The 17276-nt window shown below is 52.8% G+C and overlaps 1 protein-coding gene and 1 long non-coding RNA gene across 3 annotated transcripts in view; one reads left to right on the top strand and one right to left on the bottom strand.

The window, feature by feature from the left end:
- LOC104993739 overlaps positions 1 to 7535 on the bottom strand; it is an 8489-nt gene extending 954 nt beyond the window's left edge. Inside the window, exons 1-2 of the long non-coding RNA XR_825866.1 lie at positions 7253 to 7535; positions 3116 to 3156 (exon numbers count right to left, since the gene is read on the bottom strand). This is a non-coding gene — a long non-coding RNA (uncharacterized LOC104993739). The remainder of the gene's footprint in view (positions 1 to 3115; positions 3157 to 7252) is intronic.
- On the top strand, positions 5540 to 17276 carry BSND (barttin CLCNK-type chloride channel accessory beta subunit). 2 transcript variants are annotated; one of them, XM_010847117.1, is made up of 4 exons: positions 5540 to 6075; positions 11935 to 12035; positions 14327 to 14530; positions 15361 to 17276. In XM_010847117.1, the coding sequence occupies exons 1-4, from the start codon at positions 5899 to 5901 to the stop codon at positions 15770 to 15772; spliced, it is 894 nt and encodes a 297-aa protein (XP_010845419.1). In that variant the 5' UTR covers positions 5540 to 5898; the 3' UTR covers positions 15773 to 17276. The 2 variants fall into 2 exon arrangements, with proteins under 2 accessions (XP_010845419.1, XP_010845418.1); XM_010847116.1 differs by having other exon boundaries at positions 14261 to 14530.

Here is a 17276-nt window from a genome sequence, read left to right as displayed (position 1 = left end):
GTAGATATTTGTTGACTGAAAATGAAACAAAAAAGGTCCGCTATCCTGGTCATTCCCGGGCCCTCTCTCAGCCACCTGAGCCAGATCTTGTGGCTCTTCTCGTGGATTTGTGGATCCTCTCCCTTCCCCATCACCAGATCCCGGATCCTTATCCTGTACTCCTCTCTCTCTTCCTTGTGTGTGCCTTGTACTTCCTGCTGTGATGGAGATGCAGGTTTGAATTCTGGCTTGGCCCTGACCTTTCTGTGGGACCCTGAGATGCACAGGTGCAGGCACATGCGTCCATACACACGCACACACACCGGCTTTCACTGTGTACCTTGGGGATTTGGCTGTGGGAAGTGCAAGGGATTCATCAGGACCTCTGTAATTCCTAAGGGGTTAAAGGGGTTCCAGGCTGGGAAACAAAGCCCAGCTTCACTCCTACCTCCAGACAGGAATTTCCCCCAGGCAGGTGAGTTAATGAGTTGCAGGTGTGATTTGGAGGCACCACCTTTGCCAAGCAGGAGCTGGAAGAGGCAGGAGTTGGGGAGGGCTGGAAGACTGGAAAAACTTTTTCTATAGTCCTAAGTCATCTGCGTCCCAACTGAAAGTCCCCGGGAGGGGCAGTGGTTTGCTCAAGGTCACCAGCTCCTTGGAGGCAAAACCAGGGCCATGGAGCCAGTCTCCTGACAAGCCAGGGTCCTTTCTGAGCTGCAGTGGCCTCGACTGTGAACTGGGAAGGACTCAGGCTGAGCAGCCCCATGAGGCTGGGTCTGTCAACCCAGCCCCCAGGAGGCACTGGTTCTCTTTCTGGCCTCTTTCCTCCCAGGCCGGCTGACCAGTTTATTTATCCATCACTCAGAGCTCACCTCTGATGCCTGTCCCCAGGCCTGGGACATCAGGGACATTCTGGGCTCAGGCCTCTCCCCTGCTTGCACTGTGCTCCTCCTTTGCCCTGTTTTCCTCTGCGTTGACCAATGACCCCACCCCCTGGAGCTCACCACCTCAAATCAGTTGGAAAATTCCCTCATTCTCCATCCCTTCAGCAGCTCTTTTAAAAAGTGTTCATTTTAATCTATATAGCCCTAGGTTTCTGCTAGAGTCTGGTGACTGCCCCTCACTTCCACCGTCTCCTTTTGCTTCTTTCAACCTGATCTCAGAACCAGAGGATGGGTACAAAATGAAAATCCAACCCGTGTCACTCCCCACATAACTCCCTTGGAGACTCCCCATTGGCCTCTGAAAGATGCTGGCTCCCCTGGCCTGACCCCAGGTTTCCTGCCTGCGTTTCCTCTCCGGCCTCCCTCTGCTCTGGAGCTGATAGCCATCCCTCCATTTCCAAATATGAATTGAGAGTCGACCAGGTCTAACCCCTGGAGATCCAACAATGAACAAAACAAAGCCCCAAGCCTGTAGGAGCTCGAATTCTAGTGGGGGAATTCAGACAAGTGGTGAGATTCATAACTTATGTGTACAGTGTAATTGATGGTGCTGTGGAGAAAAGTAAATTAGGAAAGGAGGGCAGGGAACACCTGGGGGAGGGGTTCTGCAGTTTTGAATGTCACACCAGAGAAGCTGACATCTGGATACAGACTTGAAGAAGGCAAGGGAGGGAGCTGTGCAGATATCTGGAGGAAGAGCATTCTAGGTGGAAGGATGAACAGGTGCAAAGGCCTATTCCCAGAAAAGCATGCAGCCAGGGAGACTGGGGTGGAGTAAGTGAGGGGAGGTGTGGCAGAAGACTATCTCAGAGCAGTGATAGGCTGGGCAGATTATCTAGGGTTTTATAGGCCATTTTAAGTCTTGAGTTTTACTCTGATAGGGAAGAGAACCATTCCAGGGCTCTGAGGAGAGAAGTGACATGGTCTAACCTGGTATTTGGGTTGAAAAGACACTGCAGCTGGCAAGGGGAGAAGCAGAGACCACTTAGAAGGACAGACATGATGGGCCTCAGACCAGAATGATGAGCTGTAGTGGGAGCTAGAAGTGATTCGATTCTTCTGTCTCACTGAAGTCAAAGTCTCTCAGTTGTGTCCGACTCTTTGCAACCCCATGGACTATAAAGTCCATGGAATTCTCCAGGCCAGAATATTAGAGTGGGTAGCCTTTCTCTTCTCCAGGGGATCTTCCCAATCCAGGGATCAAACCCAGGTCTCCCGCATTACAGGCAGATTCTTTATCAGCTGAGTCACAAAGGAAGCCCAAGAATACTGGAGTGGGTAGCCTATCCCTTCTCCAGGGAATCTTCCCCAGCCAGAAATCGAACCAGGGTCTCCTGCATTGCAGGCGGATTCTTTACCAACTGAGCTATCAGGGAAGCTCTCCGTCCCAGAGGCAGGGCCAATAGCATGTGGATGAGAGGGAGGAGGTGAGGATGGTGGCCAGGATATCCAGGTGCTGGAAGGGTGGAGCCGACATGGAGGCGCAGGTAGGGGAAGAGGGGGAGGATTCTGCAGTGTAGGGATGGTATGCGCGCAGCACTTGGTTTTACCTCCAGCCATGTGTCAGTGCTTACTTGCCTCTAGGCCTTTGCACATGTTGATCTCTTTGCCTGAACTGCTTTTCCTGCCCTGACAGAAGAATGCCAACTGGCTTCTCAAGAATCCCTCCTGTGACTCTGTCCTTTCATTCCTCCCTTGGGCCACCCCCTCCCCAGTCTCTGCCTCTGGCTGCTTTGTGCACTTGCTGGACCTCAGACGTATCTCGGTGCCCCGCGAAACAGGAAAGAAAGTGAAAGTGAAGTCGCTCAGTCGTGTCCAACCCTTTGGGACCCCGTGGGCTGTAGGCTGCCAAGGCTTCCCTGTCCACAAGATTTTCCAGGTAAGAATAGTGGAGGGGTTTGCCATTTCCTTCTCCAGGGGATCTTCCTGACCCAGGAATTGAACCCAGGTCTCCCACACTGCAGGCAGACTCTTTACTCTTATCTGAGCCGCCACCAGCCATCACGCTGAATAACCATGTTCTCAGACACCCACACCTCGGAGTGAGCTACATATAGCAGGTACTCAACAAGGACTGACCTGGGGCCTCGTTTGAACCCTGGCTCTGCTCTTTACAGGCTCTGCCATCTTGGGCCGCTTATCCTGCCTTTGAGAGCCTCAGTTTCTGTCAAATGGGTGTGATATTCACCTACCTGCAGGCGCAGCTTTTAAGATCTTGCAGAGACGCTGAACGCTGTAAACGGGGAAGAAAACAGTGGTTAGCGCGCCCTCTGCTGCAAGATGGTAGACTCTGCAACTGCTCCTCAGGCTCACCCCGCTTTGCAGGGGTGAAAGGCAGAAGTCAGAGGCAGGTGAGAGGCGAGTGGGAACCATGGCTCACCCAATACTTCCAACGCGCTGTACACACCTGTCCCCATTTCACCCTCACCATGGCTCTGTGCAAGAGGTTAGATTAGACCCATTTTACAGAGCACCTACTTGTCCCAGAGCTTCTTACTCTTGTCACTCCCAGCCCCCAACCTGTTTTAAGGAGAGAAAAGGCAGAAAGTGGGTGAGTAGTGTAGAGGAAAGAAAAGATGGGGAAACAAGGAGAGTGCTGGGGTGATCAGGAGGCTTCTCAGGAAGCCCTAAGGACCAGATTCATCTACAATGCGACTGGGGCTGCATGGATCCAGGTCCGCGTTCAGCCCCCAGTTCAGTTTGGGGAGATCTTTGGAGAGATGTCCCCGGACTCAGTTTCCTCGCCTGTGAAATATGCAGGGTAACCGGAAGAGGTAGCCTCACGGGGTTGCGGGACTCTGGCACGACCTAAGAGATGTCGCAGAGTCGGACACGACTGAGCGACTGAACTGAACTGAACTGAACTGAAGAGATGTGAAAGCACCTAGCCAAGCGCGTGCTACTATGGCCACCAGGGGGCGCGAGAGGCTCCTGCTGGATTGCGACCAAGATCTATTCCCGCCGCCGTGGGCCGGGGCTCCAGGACCAGAAAGGGCAGGCTGAAGCCCCTCTGGGCCCCGAATTCATTTTCTGGGAGGGGCGTGTAGCTTCCCTTCTCTGAGCCTGTGTAAAATTATGATAATAGTGTTTCCTTGGAGGGTGTGTGCTCAGTCGTGTCCTACTCTGCGACCCCACCAGGCTCCTCTGTCCATGGGGTTTTACAGGTAAGAATGCTGGAGTGGGTTGCCATTTCCTCCTCCAGGAGATCTTCCTGACCCAGGGATCGAACCTGTGACTGCTGCGTCTCCTGCTTTGGCAGGTGGATTCTTTACCCCTGAGCCACCTGGGGTTCTGCCCTGTAAATAATCCTAGTTTGCAAAGCGTTTTCCCCTCTATCATATGACGTCTCTCCACAACCCCTGGGAGGTAACTTGATACCACATTCAACCAAAGATAACAAACTCAAGCCCAGTGCAGAGCCACCAGGCCAAGGTCAGCCCGGAAAACACCAAACGGAGATGTCGCCCTGTGCCTTTCAGCCCTTTCTGACCTCTCAGTCACCTCTCACTGGAAGGGTCACCTGAGTTCTGCTACAGGACACCTCCTGCAAACTGTCAAGTGCTGGATCTGAGGGCTGGTGAAGGAGAAACTGCTTCATAATGAAACTCCAAGGCGCTGTGGGCAGTGACACCAGAGTGTATCATGTGAGGATAGGTGTGGTGTTGGGAACCAGTACAGCTTGCGTTTGGGGGGAGGGAGAGGGTGGCAATGACAAACAGGAAGATTCCCCGAGCCTATGAAGTCAGGATGCCAAGTGAAAGCCTTTTATCCTGCAACGCCAATTCAGAGCCAGTTCAACCCCGTACAAACAAGTTTATGCTTTTTTTTTTTACAGATACTGTTGACCATCATTTTCCTATAATCCTCTATGAGAATCTGATTTTTCCCATCAGCCTGCTGCAGGACTGAAATTCCACCATTAGAATGTCATTCTTAGAATGAGGGCATCTTCCTAGGTTAGGAGGCAAGGAACTCACTATCAACCAATCGCACCCTAGAGGGGCATTGCCCACTAGAGCCTTTCATGGCCAGCTCATCGCAGAGCGTGGGAAGGGGGCAGAGGGATCCAGGGAGCCCAGGCCTTTGAGTTGCTATCACTATCCCTATTGTAGGGAGGAGGAAGACTGCGGCACAGGAGGCAACTGGATCAAGACCACACTGCCCCGTAGTAGAGGAGCCAGAAGCCAAGCCAGGAGGTCTGTATGGCCACCAGAACCTGCACGTTGAACCCTTGCACTGCAGTTAGGCAGTTTCACCTGGGGACAGTACTAGGTTCAAACGCCAACTGCCCTGTCTTTTCTGCCTGTGTGACCTTGGGCAAGTTATGTATCCGTGTCTTCATTTATAAAGTAGGGATAGTAGTGCCCACCTTACAGGGTTCCCTAAATGAGTTAATACATATCACATGTTTAAAATAGAGCCCTGCATGCAGGCACCATTCGTAACTAGTGGCCAGGTGGGCCCATGACCTTGAAGAGTCTAAAATTCTTCAGGATTCTAAAATGCCAGCCTGTGGGATCCTGGAATCCCCCAGTGGCATTCTGATGCCTTTTGGCTGCAGTAGTTACCTGCTTCCCCTGGCTGGATGGTGCAGGCTGCCTGTCCACCCAGCTCAGCCCCACACAGGGAAATGAGGTGATGTCAAAGCCTGGGCTGGGGCTCAGCCCTGGAACCTCCCCTTCCCTCCGTCTCCCTCACTCGGATTCCCACACGCTCCAGAGGGCCAGAGCGGAGGTGAGAGGGGTGAAGGTGGGGGCACGCAGCCGCCTGTGCGTAACTCCTCCAGCCTGGAGCACGGGGTGTGCCTGGTGGCTGGGCTGGGCCTGCAGGGAGCCTGCCTCCCTCTTGGCTTAAGTCCTGATCGGCAGCGATCCCAGAGCGTCACTCCTCAAGTGTGAGTGTGTGTGTAGGTAGCTGGCTGGTTTGCTGGCACCCCTCTGCAGGTGGCTCACAGGCCAGGCCTGGCCAGGCAGCCATGACTGATGAGAAGACCTTCCGCATCGGCTTCATCGTGCTGGGGCTCTTCCTGCTGGCCCTTGGCACGTTCCTCATGAGCCACGACCGGCCCCAGGTCTACGGCACCTTCTATGCCATGGGAGGCGTCATGGTGATCGGGGGCGTCATCTGGAGCATGTGCCAATGTTACCCCAAGGTAGGTGGGAACAGTGGGAACAGGTGGGCTGGGGGCCAGGGCCCAGGAGGGTCTGGGGCTGTGCCTCTATTCCAGGCATCAGTCCCCCATCCTTCAATCATCTTGTCATCCTCTCCCCTTTACCATTTCTTTTCTTATCTCCACTCTCCTGAGCATCCATCCATCCATCCATCTATCCATCCCTTAGCATAAAGATTAATCAGAAGTCCCCTGAATCTGGAGCCCTGAACTAGGTACTATGCGGGAGACACAATCCAAGTTCTTGAAACCAGAGTTCCTGAGGGCTTGCTGCCTGCCAGTCACACCTGTATCCCTGGTGAAGTTCAGCATCCATCCTGAGCTTTTTGGTATCTTTGAAGTTCTATTTTATAGTGGAGAAGCCTGAGGCTCAGAAAGTGAGGTTCCTTCAGCTCCTGGGTATCAGAGTTGGGATCAGAGCTCAGATGTGTGGTGCCTAAAGCATAACCTTCCTCAGGAGGACGGTCCCTGTGTCCCAGAGCTGCTGAGAGATCTGAATGAGTCAGCTGGAACCTCATGGCTTGGGCAGTGCTCTCTCTTTTGGAGTTTTAATGAGTGACTTAATGATGGGAAGAGCACTGGTTTGAGAGTCTTGAGTTCTAGTTCTAGCTCTGTTCCAAAGTATCCATGTGACCTTTGTCTTTCTGAGCCTTAGTTTCTTTTATCTGCAAAATGAGGCCCTGGGCCCCTATTTCTCCCAGCCTCAGGGTTATTATGGAGAACAGAGAAGAGATGAACAGTTTGTGAACTGTAGAGTATAATATTTAGGTGAAAGGCTGTCACCCTTACTGTTATTGATCCTCCCAACAAACATGTGGAATGGGCATATCAAGTGTTGTAATCTTTTGGTGCCCAGAGAGGTTGAGTGGCTTTTCCAAGGTCACATAGCAGCTGGTCAGCTAGATCCAGGGAGACAAGGAAAGAAGCACGGATTCTAACTTGCACTCTGCCTCTAATTACCTGGGAGACTTTGGTTAAGCTCCTTCCCTCTCTGAGTCTCAGTTTCCACATTTGTAGAATGTGTGAGTCAGGAAGAGGGGGCTGGGAAAGAGGGTGTATCTTAAGGACCCCGCTGGTCCTGCCATCTGGGACTCCAGTCCCCAGGCAGCCACCACCTTCCCTTTCCTCCCCGCCCCTTCCCCCGCAGCCCCCTCCTCACCTCTCGCCTGGGTGGCTGTGCTGGGGTTTGGTGGAGGGAGGAGGCTCCCAGGGCCTGGGTTAGGCTCTCCCAGCCCTGCTTCCTCTGCCAGGCAGCCCCTGGCTGTCAGAGCGTTTATTCAGCGCTGGAGCGGTCCAGGCTGGTTTGTAGTCATTTTCTGAGCAGTTTACAGTCAACTCGACTCTGTGCAATGCCCTGAGCAGAGGTCACTGGGAGAAGAAGGCCTTGGGGCCGAGCCACCCACGTCACCACCGTCTTGATCGTCATCCTCCCAATGAGGAGCCTGGACCCTGGGGGACGGCAAGGCAATGGCTATGGGGGAGCATGGGGGGAGGGTCCTTCTTGCCCTGGCCCCCTTCACAGAGCTGGCTGTGGGCGGGGAAGGGGAGGGGGGCAGAGTGGCTGTGGGGATGAGGGAGAGAGATGGGGACAGGGAATATTCTTGAGTATTAATGAATAACTGTTGACGGATTCACGTGTTCCTGTGCTGCAGAGGCTGCATGGTGGTGTAGAAGGAGCACAGGTTTCAGTGTCCGCTAGGCCTCAGATCTCTCCTCCCTGTGCCCCACTTCTGTGACCCTGGCAGAAGAATCCCCTACCTCCCTGAGACTTACGTGGCCCGGTGGGAGGAACCAATAGGGTCTTGTATGTGGGGACCTGGTGTCACGCCTGGCCTGGAGCCAATTCGAAGGCAGCTGTCTCAGGATCAGTGTCGTGGCTTTGAGCGGGTCTGTGTATGTATGTGCAGGTATGTGACCACAGATGTGGATGTGTGTTTCAGGGACGCAGGCTGTTAGGGCAGCACACTAAGGAGAGAAGGCAAGTGTGTTGTAAGCCAGGGAGGTGTGCTAGACGAGGGTCCCCTCTCCCACATCATCTCACTGGGGCCTGGGCCACCGGAGCTCTCAGCAAATACTGATGCCCATCTTCCCTGCCAGATTCTCTCCTGTCTCAGAGCCTGACAAATGGGAATTTTCTGGATTGAAAGAAATATATAAGGGAATAGAATTAGACAATTATGATATGGGGGTAAAGTAAAAGTAAGTAAGTAAAGTTGCTCAGTCGTGTCCCACTCTTTGCAACGCCACGAACTATGCAGTCCGTGGAATTCTCCAGGCCAGAATGCTGGAGTGAGTAGCCTTTCTCTTCTCCAGGGGATCTTCCCAACCCTGGGATCGAACCCAGGTCTCCTGCATTGCAGGCTGATTCTTTACCAGCAGAGCCACCAGGGAAGCCCAATATGGGGGTAAGGGGTAGCCAATACCAGTGTGAATTAGGCTGTCCCTGTCTTTGGAGGACTGGAGGTCTCGTGGAGGAGTCAATTTTCTGCCTGCTGGGGAGGGAATGGGTTTCACAGAGAAGATGATTTGGGATTTGTAGGTAAAGTAGAAGTTCACCAGCCAGAAAAAATGAGGAAAGACATTTCGGGCAGAAGGAATAGGGTGAAGAAAGACATGAGGTGAAAGAACAAGGCAAGTGGGTCGACATGGTGACTGGAGGGTGCGGGGAGCAAGGGAAGGTGGAGAGGGAGTGGGGCTTGGGCCCACGGGGCCTGGATGCCATGCTGAGGCATTCGGACCTTACACTGTAGTTGATGGGACAAGAGGGGGACATGAGCAGCTTTGCAGTTCAGGAAAGTTATCAGGCTGACATCTGGGAGGAGGAAGTTTCAAGAGCAACTGGCCAGTGGTGGTGGTGGGGGGGTTCCATCTGTGGTCCAGGTGAGAGATGATCATCTCCTAGATTAAGGCAGAACTTGAACCCAAGGCTGTAGGTGTGGAGAAGACATTTCCAGTTCATCAAACATACAGTACCTGCTGTGGCTAGGTGTGGCCCTGGTACTTCCAGCTTGCTTACCTTATTGAATTTCTGAAGTAGACTTGCTCAGATTTAGTGGTCAGCAGGGTTTCGGGCTTGAGAGGAGGAAGAATTGGGACAAATCTAGCCAGTGGGACAGTCAGGGATGCTGTGCTTGTTAGCTGAGATGGGGCAAGGGGAAGGATTGGCTGGGAAGGCTAGACCTTTTTGCCTGGCTTCTGCTTCTACCCCCAAGTTCCCCACTCCCTACTCCTCACTCCTGCCTGCTCTGCTGGAGCCCAGGACCAGACCCCTGATTGGTGACTGATGGATTGACCTCTCCATGGGCCTCCCTCCATCATCCCTCTGTTCCTCCCTCTGGGGACTGCCCAGAACTCTGCCCAAACACAAATCTGTCTGTGTACTCTCCAGCTGAGAACTCCTCCAGGGCTCCCTATGCTTCTGGATAAAGGCTGAATTCCTTAGCCTGATGCTTTGCTGTCTTCATGGTCTGATCTCCCCTTCCCAGCTTCAACTCTGCCTGTCCCCCTCTTTTAAAAGATTTTGTGTTGTAAGACGCTCAGGACTTTCCTTCTCCTCCAGGCTTTCACAGTGGCAATGGCAATGATGCTGTAGGGTGATAATGCTGCTGTTGATGAAGGTGCTGGTGCTGATGGTGATGATACGATTATGATGTTGATGGAGATAATGGTGGTGATTATGATGATGAAGAAGAGGATGACTGGAGGAAAGGGAAGCTTCTAGGAAATACAGAACCATCTGGCAAGTGCAGGACATACTTAATGGCTATGGAAGATACCCAGGGCCCTCCCTCATTTCCAGACATTTGGGGGAAGCTTACTACTCACAGGTGTTCTAAGAACCCCTGCAGCTATCATTCCCTTCTCCCCATCATTTTGGGCTTGGATGGTGCAGACAAGTGTCTTTCACTCACTGTACTCTATGGGAAGGGAGAAAGGAGGTTGCTGCTTATGAACCTGGTATGACACTGTAAAGTGAAGTGAAAGTGTTAGTTTCTCAGTTGTGTCCAATTCTTTATGACCCGGTGGACTGTAGCAAACCAGGCTCCTCTGGGGCTCCTCTGGACGGGCTCCTCTGTCCATGGGATTCTCCAGGCAAGAATACTAGGGTGGGTAACCATTCCATTCTCACCAGGGGATCTTCCCCACCCGGGATCAAACCTATCTCCCACATTGCAGGTAGATTCTTTACCCTCTAAGCCACCAGGGAAGCCCAAGGGTCTTATCAAATATCTGTTGAGGAAATTTTCAGTTGAGGAGAACAAGACTCAGAGAAGTCAGGTAATTTCATCTTCAATAGCGTCGAACCATGATTTATAGAACAGCTACTATGTGTCAGACACTGTGCTGAAGGACACCTTATGTATTATCTCATGGAATCCTCACAGCCAGGAGACAGGCAATACTAATCCTGCTTTTTTAAATTGTGAAATATACATAACCTAAAATTTACCATCTGAAACATTTTTAAGTGACCTTTTCAGTGTTAATTACATTCACATTGTTATGGAACCGATTTCCAGAATGCTTTTCATCTTGTAAAACTGAAACTCATACCCAATAAACGATAACTCCCCATCCGCCCTGCTCCTATCTGTGGCAACCACCATTCTCCCTTCTGTCTCTACGAATTTGACTATTCTAGATACTTCACTGGAGAAGGCGATGGCACCCCACTCCAGTACTCTTGCCTGGAAAATCCCATGGACGGAGGAGCCTGGTAGGCTGCAGTCCATGGGGTCGCTAAGAGTTGGACACGACTGAGCAACTTCACTTTCACTTTTCACTTTCATGCCTCGGAGAAGGAAATGGCAACCCACTCCAGTGTTCTTGCCTGGAGAATCCCAGGGACAGAGGAGCCTGGTGGGTTGCTGTCTTTGGGGTCGCACAGAGTTGACATGACTGAAGCAACTTAGCAGCAGCAGCAGCAGCAGCAGCAGCAGCAGATACTTCATATAAGTGGAATCCTATGGAATTTGTCTTGCGACTGGCTTATTTCCTCAAGGTTCATCTATGTTGTAGCACATGTCAGAACTTCATTTTTTTCTTTTAAAGGCTGAATAATCTTCCTTTGTGTGTATACACCACATTTTGTTTATCTAGTCCTCCATCAGTGGGTACTTAGGGTGCTTCCACCTTTTGGCCATTGTGAACAGCGCTGCAAATATCTCTTTGAGGTGAACCCCATTTTACAGAGGATCACAGACAGGCTCTGGGAGAAGTGATGACCTGCCCAAGGAAGGCTGCTCACCCAGCCTCTCAGACCCCAAAGGCAGGGCGCCTTCTGCCTCATCCCACTGCCTCCTTTGTGACCTGCCTCCCCTCCACTGCCCCATGCCCACCTGTGGTGTGGCACCTGCAGAGACCTCGAGATCCCAGAGAGTTCAGGGGTCAGGGTTGGGCACCACCCCGGCCACCCCCTTTTCTGTCCTCTGTCGCAGCCTTTGTCGGTGCCAGGAAACACCTGACAATACCTGCTTCTCACCCATTCACCAGATACGGATGAAGGGCCTGCTCCATGTCAGGCAGGACAAGATATGACCTCCCCCAGGGAAGGGGTGCCTGTCTCATTCACTCACTGCTGCCCCCTACTGCCTAGAAGAGTGCCTGGCACACAGCCGATGCTCCAGGAGTGTTTGCTGGGTGAATGAAGGGCCACTGGGAGCAGGAGCCCAGAGATCCAGATAGCCAGCAGTGCTGGGCCCTCCTGTCAAACAGGTTGCGCTCCCTTGTGAGGTCTCTGTCCCAGGGTATCTGGAGAGGTTAGGCCCCTGCTCTGGGGGAGCAGCAAGTACGAATGTGTGCGGGCAGCTACAGAGAAGCCCTCTCCCCTTTGCCCTACAGATCACCTTCATACCTGCTGACTCTGACTTCCAAGGTGTGCTGTCCACGAAGGCGAAGGCGCTGGGCCTGCTGGAGAGCGGGTTTGCTGCCGAGATGAAGAGGTGGGTGCTGAGCCTTCTGGGTGGAGTGGAGGGACGGGAGGGTTAGTGACCCTCAGGCCAGTCTCCCCCTGCTGAGGAGAGTGAGGGGGTGGGGCATGAGCAGAGGGGCAGTGTCTCCCTTCTGCTGCAGGCTCTGGCTTTACCTTCTTACTTACTGAGAACAGACTCTCAGAAATCATAGATTGTTTTGGCCTCTCAAGTCTATGAGGTGTTCATTATTGTTCCCATTTTACAGATGAGGAAACTGAGGCTTGGGGCTTTTTGTCCTGCCTTACAGCGAATTAGTGGCAGCCAAATAGGTGTGACCCTAAATCCCACACAGTGGTGATGACTACTACGCTAGCAAAAAAGAGGCATAATGATGGCCAAGGCATAGCCCTGGGGCCCTGCCACTTTTTGGCTGAGTGACTTTGGGAAATTGACCTGCCTCTCTTTGCCCCATCTTTGAAATACAGATACGGTGTATTTCAAATACAGCTTCAGTGGAGGGGCTAAATGAGATAATAATCATCTCTTGGCATCTGTGGGGAACTGGCTCCAGATCCCCCTCAGACACCAAAATCTGCAGATGCTCAAGTCCCTTATATAAAAAGGCATAATATTTGTTTATAATGTAAGACATCCTCCCATATACTTTATTTTTTTTAATAGTCTAGTTGCTTTTATTTTTTTTAGTTTTAATTTTATTTTGTTTTTAAACTTTACTCCCATATACTTTAAATCATCTCTAGATTACTTCTAATACATAGCATGTAAATGCTATGTCAATAGTTGTAAATATAATTAAAGTGAAAGTCGCTCAGTCCTGTCTGACTCTTTGTGGCCCCATGAACTGTACAGTCCTTGGAATTCTCTAGGATTGTATAATATAATGTAAATGCTATGTAAATAGTTGCTGGTGTGTGACAAATTCAAGTTTTGCTATTTGGGGCTTTCTAAAATTTTTTTCCTGAGTATCTTCAAACCACAGTTAGTTGAATCCACAGATGTGGAACCTGTGATATGGATGGCAGACTTTATAAGCCAAGTGCTAAGAACAGAGCCTGGACCATAGCAGGCCCTCTAAAAGCCTTTGCCATCATTGGTAGGAAACGCTTCCAAAAGCACCAGAGACCAACTCAGGCATTTTGTGCCCATAACTTCTTTTGGTCTTCATAGGAATCTATGAAAGGCGTGGTAGTGTCGGGCCCTTTATACAGATGTGGAAACTGAGGCTCAAGAAGTGCAATCACAAACTCAAACCTCACAGAGAGTCAATACCAGACCAGACCTGCCTTCATCCTTGGAAGTGCCAAGTGCTGTCTTGCCAAAACACGGCAGCCCTGGAGGGGTGACCTGACTTGGTCGCCCCTCCCCACCCCTGAAGCTGTGATGATTGTGTTCAGAAGTCCAGGCTGCAGATCCAGGATCTGTGGCCAGGGCTCTGGGACATTCTCTGTTTTGCTTGGGGAAGGAGGTGGTGATGGTATTTTCTGTCCCTGGCACCTCGGTGACCAAATATCCCAGGGGACTGAGGCAGATAGACCCTGGGTGGGTATTGGGACCAGCCTCAGGACTGGTCACACGGAGAGAGCTGCTGGAATAGAGCTGGGGCTCAGGTCGCCCTGATCCTGGGCTCCTCCTTGTCACTCCCTAGCCCTGGATCGTAGAGCAGTGGAGAAGGTGGTGCTTGGAACCCCAGCCCCTTCCCTAGGTTTGAGTCACCCAGGCAAGCCAGCCAGTGTCTGTGCCTCAGCCTCCCCCAGCAGCTCCCAGAGTTCCAGCAAGGACTCGATGAGCTAACCCACAGAGCCTGGCCCACAAGGACCACTCAGTCGCTGGGCCCTTCCTGCTGCTGTGTCCTCATCTGAAAAAATGGGAACGATGGCTCTGCTTCAAGGGCTTGTTCAAAATAAACAGCATAAAGCCTTCAGGCCACTGTCTGGAACCCAGCAAACTCCCAGTTAATATAAACTGACCTTCATTTGGTAGTTGCAGCCTTGGGGTTCACTTTGGAGACACGGGGTGAAAGGAACACTGGCCTGAGTGTCTGAGCTCTGCTACTCAGCTTACCTTGCTGGGCCTCAGTCTCCTCATCCATGAACTGAGTACAGTAACTGCTCCCAGAGGCTTCTTGGAGATCAAGGGAGACCCGCTGCTCAGAGCAGGCGGGCCAGAGGACAACACAGCAAATCTTTGCCTATCTGCCTATTCTCTCTCCTGCTGTCTCCTGCACCCCCATTCAGCCCCCAGCCCCCCTACGTCAGGCTGTGGGAGGCAGCCGCCTATGACCAGAGCCTGCCTGACTTCAGCCACATCCAGATGAAGGTCATGAGCTACAGTGAGGACCCCCGCCCCCTCCTGGACCCGGAACCCGGACAGCAGCAGCCAGGAGCCAGCGATGGAGGAGAAAGTGGCCCTCATGACCCTCAGACCTGGTTGGAAGCCGCCGTGGTCATCCACAGGGGCTCGGACCAGGATGAGGGAGAAGGAGACCCAAGTCAGGGCAGGCTCAGGTGAGTGTGCAGAGCAGGGGGGTTCTGGGGTGAAGGAGGAGGGGGTGTGGGCCACTGAGGGTGACTGGGGACACCCTGAGGGGACGCGTGGGTCTGGGCGTAGTCACCTGGGCCTGGTTCAAGCCCCAGCTCCTCTGCTGTGTAACCTTCAAGTGCTCCTCACCTTGCCAAGCCTCAGTTTCCTCACATGAGAATAATCACTCCTACCTCAGAGTAGTTTGAACTCTCACCATGAGGAGCCAGGCGGGACCTAAGTTCAAATCCAGGCTCTGCTGCTGACATGCTCTTGGCCTCAGGCAGGTCTCTCCATCCCCTCCCCCACCCCCACCCTGTCCCCAGCCATTCACGAACGGGAACATGAATATTCCTCATTCAAGCCTGTAGTCACTCACCCACCAGCATCCCTGGGCACCTACTCCCTGCCAGGCCTTCACAGCCCCACCCTGCGGGAGCCCCTCAGCCACTGGGGGAGGCAGACGAAGGGACAGAAGTTGACGCCCAGTGTGACAGGGGCGGTAGCCCAAAGGAGTCCCTGAGTGGTTGGAGAGGCAGAGGAGTGACCTGGTTTGGATAACATAATAATGGTCCATTTCTTGAGCACCTACTATGTGCCAGGCCTCATGCAAAGTGCTTTGTACTCATTATTTGCTATAAACCTTGGGGAGAACCATAGGAGCGAATGCTGGTATTTCCCCCATTTTACAGGGGAGGAAACTGAGGCTCAGACAGGTCAACTCACCTATCCCGGCCCTTGCAGCTCATGGCTGGGGTTCAGACCCAGGCAGTCTGACTCAGGGCTACCCTCACCCTCTCCGCCTTTACCCCTGCAGTCCCCCGACCTGTCCCCAGGGTTCTGCACCCTTGGCTTCCTTCCAAGATGACCTGGACGTGGGCTCCAGTGAGGGGAGCAGCCCTAATCCGTCTCCACCTGAGGAAGCGGAACCTCAGCCCCCGCCTCCGGAGTCCTGGACCTGCAGGTGCCAGCTGGACCGCTTCCACGACTTTGCCCTGATTGATGCCCCTGCGACGGAGGATGCGCCTCCAGAGAAGCAGCGGCGGGAGGCAGCTGTGCCTAGCTCCCAGCAGAGGTCCCCAAGGACAAAAGAGGAAGAAGAGGCTTCAGACACAGGCACAGAGGGGCCAGCACAGGAAGAGGAAGACCTGTACTATGGGCTTCCCGACAGCCCCGGGGATCCCCTCCCAGACAAGGAACTGGGCTTTGAATCTGAGGCCCAGGGCTGACATGGAACTGCTCCCGGGGTTTCAATCTGGCTCCACCACCAATCTCCGTGTGACCTCACAGGGCTTCCATTTCACTAACTGCAAAATGGGGTTTGATTTTGCAGACTCTCAGTGGGCCGAGAGCATTTTGAGAATCACACAGAGAGGAGATGATTACATTACTGGGCCATTGCTGTTTCGATTAATACTTTTTTTGTGGAGCTTTGAAGGTAATAGGATTTGTTGAGAAGATTTGCAGCAGCCAGGGCCCTCAAGTGCCTTTATAGCCTCACCTCAAAGCTAGCTTCTGACCAGGAACCCTCCTTGGTGCTGCCCCTGGGTCCCTCATCCCCTGTGAAAGCCCATCAGGGTTCTCATTCCTGCTGAGTCTTTTGGTCCACTAGACGGATGGTGAAATGGGTCTTCATTCAGAGCTGACATCTGGTCCTACATCCTTCCTGTAGCTTCTGTTGCTCTGAGATCCAAAATCTCCCATGAGTGACCTCTGCTGACCTTCCGACTTTCTCCTGGTCAGCCCACCCCACGCTCACCCTGTGCCTTATGCCCTTGCCAAGCTGTCTTCTCCACCAGGATGCCCTTTGTTCCTGTCTGCCTGGCACATTCAGGCTCATCTTTCAAACCTCTGCACAGACCTCCCTCTTCTGAAGGCTCTTCCTGATATCGCTGCTTTTGGACCGAGTTAGTCCTGGCCCTTCCACATTTATCTTGGAGTGTGGCTGCCTGCTCAAGGCCAGTACCTTTGCTTCACTTGCCTTGGTCTCTCCTATGCTCAACTGGTGGCCCCTGAGGTTGTACATAAGTGACCAGAACCCAGAAGGCTTTTGCAGGGAATGCCCCACCCCTCATTCCACTGACTCTCAGACTCCTGACTTAACTCATTTGGTCCCAGTGGCATTTATGGAGCATCTACCGTGTGCCAGATGGGAAGCTGGGATCTTTAGGTGGAAAGAGACACGAACTGATGACGGTTCTCACCCTCAAGGGGCTCACAATACTCTGAGCCTGGCATCTTGTAGGTTAGACACAGAGTACAGAGCAGAAACTGAGGTGGGAACAGAGGAGTTAAAAACTGTCCCAACAGAGTGACACCCACACAACCATCATGGCCACGGAGCCCAGGAACAAACAGCTCTGGGTGTCTGAGCAGCCCCTGAAGGTATGGCAGCATCACTGAGTGATGCTTTCTTGGGCTGATCTCTGCAAAGCCCCTCTGGGCCCCAGCATGGGTGGTACCACCTCAGCCCTGGCCCCCACAATCAGAGCTGGCACCCTGGGCCTCTTAGGAGGGCTGACCTTCACCTGGGCCATGCCTCTGGGTCGGGACTGGGGTCATGGCCGAGGGAAGGGCATGCCCCTGGCACCCCCTCCATCTCCTTTCTGGGTCATTGCCGCCTCCAGTAGGAAAGCCTCTGCTGTAACAGCTGTTCCTGTGCTCTGCTCATTCACTCAGGGGAGGGGTGACCTGCATCAGAGAGAACACCAGTGGGAGTTCAAATAAAAAAGT

Source organism: Bison bison, unplaced genomic scaffold (assembly GCF_000754665.1).
Source record: "Bison bison bison isolate TAMUID 2011002044 unplaced genomic scaffold, Bison_UMD1.0 scf7180017864244, whole genome shotgun sequence".
NCBI classification, from domain to species: Eukaryota; Metazoa; Chordata; class Mammalia; order Artiodactyla; family Bovidae; genus Bison; species Bison bison.
This window is presented reverse-complemented; position numbering and strand designations above follow the sequence as displayed.

Coding starts and splice junctions, on each gene's coding strand:
- BSND (XM_010847116.1), top strand. CDS start 5,899: ATGACTGATGAGAAGACCTTCCGCATCGGCTTCATCGTGCTGGGGCTC. Junction 12,036..14,260: donor TTTGCTGCCGAGATGAAGAG/GTGGGTGCTGAG, acceptor ACCCCCATTCAG/CCCCCAGCCCCCCTACGTCA. Junction 14,531..15,360: donor CCAAGTCAGGGCAGGCTCAG/GTGAGTGTGCAG, acceptor TTACCCCTGCAG/TCCCCCGACCTGTCCCCAGG.